Source organism: Brachyhypopomus gauderio, chromosome 14 (genome assembly GCF_052324685.1).
Source record: "Brachyhypopomus gauderio isolate BG-103 chromosome 14, BGAUD_0.2, whole genome shotgun sequence".
Taxonomy (NCBI): domain Eukaryota; kingdom Metazoa; phylum Chordata; class Actinopteri; order Gymnotiformes; family Hypopomidae; genus Brachyhypopomus; species Brachyhypopomus gauderio.
The window spans coordinates 23159114-23165113 of record NC_135224.1 but is presented as its reverse complement, the minus strand read 5'-3'; the positions used below and the strand labels follow the sequence as shown (position 1 = coordinate 23165113).

Below are 6000 nucleotides of genomic sequence, written 5' to 3'. Positions count from 1 at the left end.
AGGGTGTGAAAGATATTAGGTGTGTGAAATCATATGTGTGAGAAAAAAAAATGAGTGAGTGTGTGTGAGAAAGACATATGGACAGAAAAAAAGAAAAAAATTATTTATTTTCTCTGAAAATGTCTCTGTCAAGCTGTTAAATCCAGTAGTGGTTCTGGTCATCTGTCAGCTTGTAGTGGTCTGCTGTGGCTACACAACATAACCATTTTGTGATTTACATGTGAGATGAAACCCATAGTTTGTAAGAGAGTTTGGCCAGGCCTGTTAAGTATGAATAACACACACCAAACATATGTTGTAAACTTAAAAACGGAACAGAAGAAGCTGTAATGTGAAGATTTATGAATCTGAAAGAAGATTTATGGATTTATGAAAAGTCTGTGTTTCCTGGAAACCCTCTCTACTCCAAGAACTTTAAGTGCAGGTTACAGCTTGGACCAAAGAAATAAGTTGATAATTAACTATTTTTCCCATGAGGGTTATAGCAATTAAATTTTCATAGATTTTCTTTAATGCTCTGAACATTGTACAAGTACGATCTTGTAGCCCAAAAGGTTCAAATTACACAGAAAATACATCCAGAGACTTGAAGTGCCATTAATTGTATGTGTGTGTGTGTGTGTGTGTGTGTGTGTGTGTGTGTGTGTGTGTGTGTGTGTGTGTGTGTGTGTGTGTGTGTGTGTGTGTGCGTGTGTGTTTCTCTCCTCAATCCACAGGGTTTCTGGATCCCTTGTATAGTGGGTTGGAGAAGGACAGTCTGGCAGAAAACTAAAAACAACACACAAGAACATACCATATGCACTTTTGAGCAAATTCACACCATGTGGACTTTAGAAAGTATTCGGACAGACAGGTATTATTTTGATTAAGCTGAAATCGTTCCCTTTAATCAGTCCCAATATGTTTGACTTGGTTTAGGCTTCAGACACGCTTTGAGTCACTAGACAGAAACTGAAAGACTACAGGGCTCAATGTGAAATCACCCAAAATATTGTCACACAAAGGATATAAATAAACCACACATGGCAGGCATCACTGTATAAGCATATGCAGTCATGTGTGAATCGGCAGTCATTATTTTGGTTAGTTAATTAAAAAAACAACACACACACACACACACACACACACACACACACACACACACACACACGCACACACACACACGCACACACACACACGCACACACACACACACACACACACACACAAAAACCCTACAAAAAACCAAATTTTCTAAATCCCCAGCAAGATTCCCATTGTGTTTATGTGTAGCTCCACACAAGTCTCAGTCTTGCAGCCCTAACGTGAGCAGTCAGGCTACACACGATGATAAATGACAAGAACAACACATTATCCAGACAGAGGGTGACAGCAACAACATGGTATCCGTGACGTAATGCAATGATCGACCAATCTCAACCGAGCACTGCCATGTCTCTGTGTGTGGTAATGTGTAGGTGTGTCCGTACCTCAGGCTCCTCCCTCCATGGGTAAACACTGATCCTGGGCCTGTGGCTGGCACCCCAGCCTGGCTTAAATGTAGAACTGGCTGTGAAGTTTCCTCCTGGAAACTGAGGCACACGTTGCAGTGTCAGACCGTTTGCAGTAGCACCACACGTCTGTCATCATAACACGCAGTATTACGATATGCCAAACTGCTTATTACACTGCAATTACTGTGGAAAATGAAAAACCTTAACTACTGAAATAATGTTAGCAAGACATTTCTTGGCACATCATACAAAGATTTGGTGAAAATTAATTTAGGTTCTCAGTTAGTCTAATATTTAAGACCAAATCATTGTGTGATATTTCGCTCTATGTAGTGATTTAGATAAAGTCAATAGCACATGCAATGTGAAATTTTACCCCTTGGTTTATAAAATGAAATTAAATGCACTCTTCAAACTGCACTGGGGCTACAGGACTGACCTCGTCTCTCCAGACACAAACAGAAGTGTCCTGCTCCTCACTAGCCATCAGCACAGCATCTCTGGGTAGCCAAAAATCACATCAAATAAGAAACAAAGGAAGATTACTCTTACAATATTTAAATGAAGTGACAAAAGAGAAGAGTGAAGAGATGTTGTTATTCAGGTGAAATGTAAGAGACGTGTGATCTTAATGTCGCCCAAGTAAATAGCCGTACTTAGCTGTGTGTTTTCTGTGTAGAAAAAAGAGTATGGTGCCGGCAATAATAGCCAACAGGATCACTGCTACACTTACACCTGTGTACACTACCACTGAAACACACACACACACAAACACACAGACATACACACCATAGTCAATGTTGCATACTACATATTTCTGTATGGTGCATGCACACATGTATCCACACACACGTGTACGGTTACCTATATCAGAGTCAGGGATCACACTAGCATTAGTGGGACGGGGCAGTTTCAGGTGCACATGGCATCTGTTTCCGGTCCATAATGACTGACAGCTGGACAGAAAAGAAATGGAACATTACAACACAGACACACACAAACACACAGTATTGTCTTTTGTAATTTCAGAAACAAATTAAGAAACAAAAGGGAATGAAAATGTACTTCATCAAATCAGCACTAGAGTCCTTCCTGGCCTGTGTAGTCTATAATGAGAAACAAACTGACATATGTAAACACTGTGCAGAGTGCAAACTGCATACTAAATGTACATCCACTATTCTCTAAGCGTCTGCAGTAGGACGACTGGTGTTTGCACTCTCTCTCTATCACACACACACACAAAGTAGTTCTTCTGGTTGATCACTGAGGGCCATGACTTCTTGCAAGTTCGTCAGATTGACACTACCACCTCATGAGACGCTGGAAGTTAGAGAGGAACAGAGTGGTGTCTTCTGTAGTGGAGTCTCAAAGCTCAGAGCTGGAGCCTCTTAATGGGACACTTGACATTGTGTGATAGCATAAACGCAGTAATTCATTGCAGGAACCTCCGTTCAGTGGATTTGAAAAGGGTTTACTAGCAGCTAGGGGTTCCTGAAGGACACCGGTGTGATGCAGTCCTCTTAGAGGGAGTTCACTGTCACTGCAGACGGTATTCCTGGCCTTGTTCATGCTGACACCTTCACACACTCTGTGCACAAATGGCTGTGTTCCAAATGTGTGTGTGTGTGTGTGTGTGTGTGTGTGTGTGTGTATAAAGATTTGCATGTTCCAAGTGTGTGTGTGCATGTTACTTACATACAAACAGGTCCATGGGTGCCCACCACACATATTCCAGCATTAAGGCAGTAACCTTCAGGACACTCTGAAAACCAGATGCACGCACAGGAATGAACACACACACACACACACACACACACACACACACACACACACACACACACACACACACACACACACACACACACACACACACACACACACTAATAATGATACTTTAAATTGGCACATCAACAGTAAATGAAAAATAATACAATATTTACCAACATTTGATAGAAAATATTCAATTTTCTTTTATGGCTTTATTACTGATTGCATAAAATGGGTCATTTAATGTCTGAATGCAGGTCCCTGTTCTCCTGTGTGCAAGAGCAGCAGGCTGTGTGGTTTGAGTGCAGGAGCTGTTTGTGGTTCACATGGCCACATCTTCCGCCCGAGGCTTTTGATGGCACCTTATTTGATTGTCAAACAAAAGACACACTCCATGTATGCTCACAGATGTCTCTTGTGTTAGTACGTCCATGTCTCCTGCTCTTCTCCAGGACAGAACTTCCTGGCTGGCCGAAGCAGCACATGTTAAATGTTCCTCCAAGGATTGTCAATCAATCCATCAATTTACCTATCAATCTGTCTAACTGTGCATCTCAATAAATTAGAATATCATCAATAATTAATTTTTCAGTAATTCAATACAAAAAGTGAAACGCATATATTATATTGATTTATGACAAACAGATCTATTTCAAATGTTTATTTCTGTAAATGTCGATGATTATGGCTTATTGCCAATGCAAACCCAAGTCATTATCTCAGAAAATTAGAATAATTAACATGAAACACCCGAAAAGGCTTCCAAAGCATTTTAAATGGTCCCTTGGTCTGGTTCAGTAGGCTACACAATCATGGCAAAGACTGCTGACTTAACAGATGTCCAGAAGGCAGTCACTGACACACTCCACAAGGAGGGTATGCCACAAAAGGTCATTGCTAAAGAAGCTGGCTGTTCACAGAGCGATGTATCCAAGCATATTAATGAAACGTTGAATGGAAGGAAAGTGTGGTAGAGAAAGGTGTTGAAACGATTACGCTGGGCAGAGGTGACGCAATCGCAGGGTTTTTTGAACATTTATTAAAACGATCCGAACAGAACACTAAACAACAAATCACAATGAGAACGTGCAATGGTAAACAGTAACAATGGAAACTAACAAAACATACACAAGCCAAGCAACTACACAACACGTACTAAGAACTAAACAGAGTGAACGAAACAACCGGGAACTAGAAACTGAGAATGTCGTGGAGTGTATAAACAAGAGCAGAGAATGAGAAAACAACAAGAATCGAACTATTAACGTGTGAGCAAGACAACCTGGGCGAAACAAGAGAGAGAATACAACCGATAGAAACAAGACACAACCAGCGATAACCCACATAGAGACCATGAACAGGGAATAAACAACGAACTAACAAACAGAACTGATAACAGAGCTAGGAGGAGAGGGACTCACGTAAGGACAATGACAGCCACAGGAGTGCAGCAGAGAAGGGTTTAAAGACAAGACACTTATGACCAAGAGACAACGCCAGAAGCGTCTTACTTGGGCCCAGTGGTCCAAGGTGTTGAGTTCAGATGCCACAAAATTTTAAATTTTGCATTTCATTTGTAAACCAAGGTCCCAGAGTTTGGAGGAAGAGTGGAGAGGCACAGAATCCCAGCTGATTGAGGTCCAGTGTGAAGTTTCCACAGTCAGTGATGGTTTGGGGAGCTATGTCATCTGCTGCTGTAGGTCCACTGTGTTATATCAAGACCAAAGTCAGCGCAGCCATCTACCAGGACATTTTAGAGCACTCCCGACCAAGATTTGAATGCATATACTGTATATACTTTTCACTATGCCAACATTTCTGAATAAAAATAATTTTTTCAGTTGGTCTTATATAATATTCTGAATAATGACTATTGAGTTTTCATTAGCTGTAAGCCATAATCATCAACAAATAAACACTTTTGAATCTATATAATATATGTTTCACTTTTTGTATTGCACAGACAGACAGACAGACACACAGATAGACGGACAGACAGACACATAGATAGACAGACAGACAGACACATAGAAGACAGACACATAGACAGACAGACAGACAGACAGACAGACAGACAGACACATAGATAGACAGACAGACACACACACACACAAATAGACGGACAGACAGACAGATTGTTTCGTGTTTGACTATTACCTGTATTAGAATGGTAAGACAACGCAGAAGCACCTGCACTGTTAACATGTGAAAGATGTCATATATTCCATACACACGGTGCTACATTGATCTCGTCTATCAGAGACATAAACACACAGCAACACACACTGATACTGAACGATCAATATGGCAGCATGTAACCAGCAGGGAAGGCCAGGTCCACCACACCTGCATCACCCCGTTAGATAATTACCAAAAGCTTAATGAGTAGTAATTCAATCAAGGAAAAGGTGCATGGCAGCAGGTCCTTGAGACTTTGATGTAGTTAAAAATGCACAAATAATAATTAATACAATTCAGAATTTTCAAATAGCATCTTTTGTTGTAGTTCACTTAGTGACTAAATATACATTATCTTATATAACTATATACCTATAGCAAACTATTAGAAACTACAGTTTCTTATACAACTATAAATATTTTATATTAAAAAGCATGAGCATTAACTGAAATGGTTCATCAAATACATTCAGTTTAGTGAAAAAATGAATTTGCCTTCCAAGTAAAAAAATAGGAAATTGAAGGCTAGAATCTTGCCTTGTGTGACTGGCTTCATTTTC

At 40.2% G+C, this 6000-nt stretch overlaps 1 protein-coding gene across 1 annotated transcript in view; it reads right to left on the bottom strand.

Moving 5' to 3' along the window:
- Positions 1 to 608: 608 nt before the first annotated feature.
- The window catches only part of malrd1 (MAM and LDL receptor class A domain containing 1), a 78029-nt gene continuing 72637 nt past the window's right edge, over positions 609 to 6000 (bottom strand). The window contains exons 24-29 of the mRNA XM_076972105.1: positions 3191 to 3257; positions 2357 to 2448; positions 2149 to 2242; positions 1932 to 1992; positions 1469 to 1570; positions 609 to 768 (exon numbers count right to left, since the gene is read on the bottom strand). Coding sequence (XP_076828220.1) covers positions 706 to 768; positions 1469 to 1570; positions 1932 to 1992; positions 2149 to 2242; positions 2357 to 2448; positions 3191 to 3257 — 479 coding nt within the window. The 3' untranslated portion in view covers positions 609 to 705. The remainder of the gene's footprint in view (positions 769 to 1468; positions 1571 to 1931; positions 1993 to 2148; positions 2243 to 2356; positions 2449 to 3190; positions 3258 to 6000) is intronic.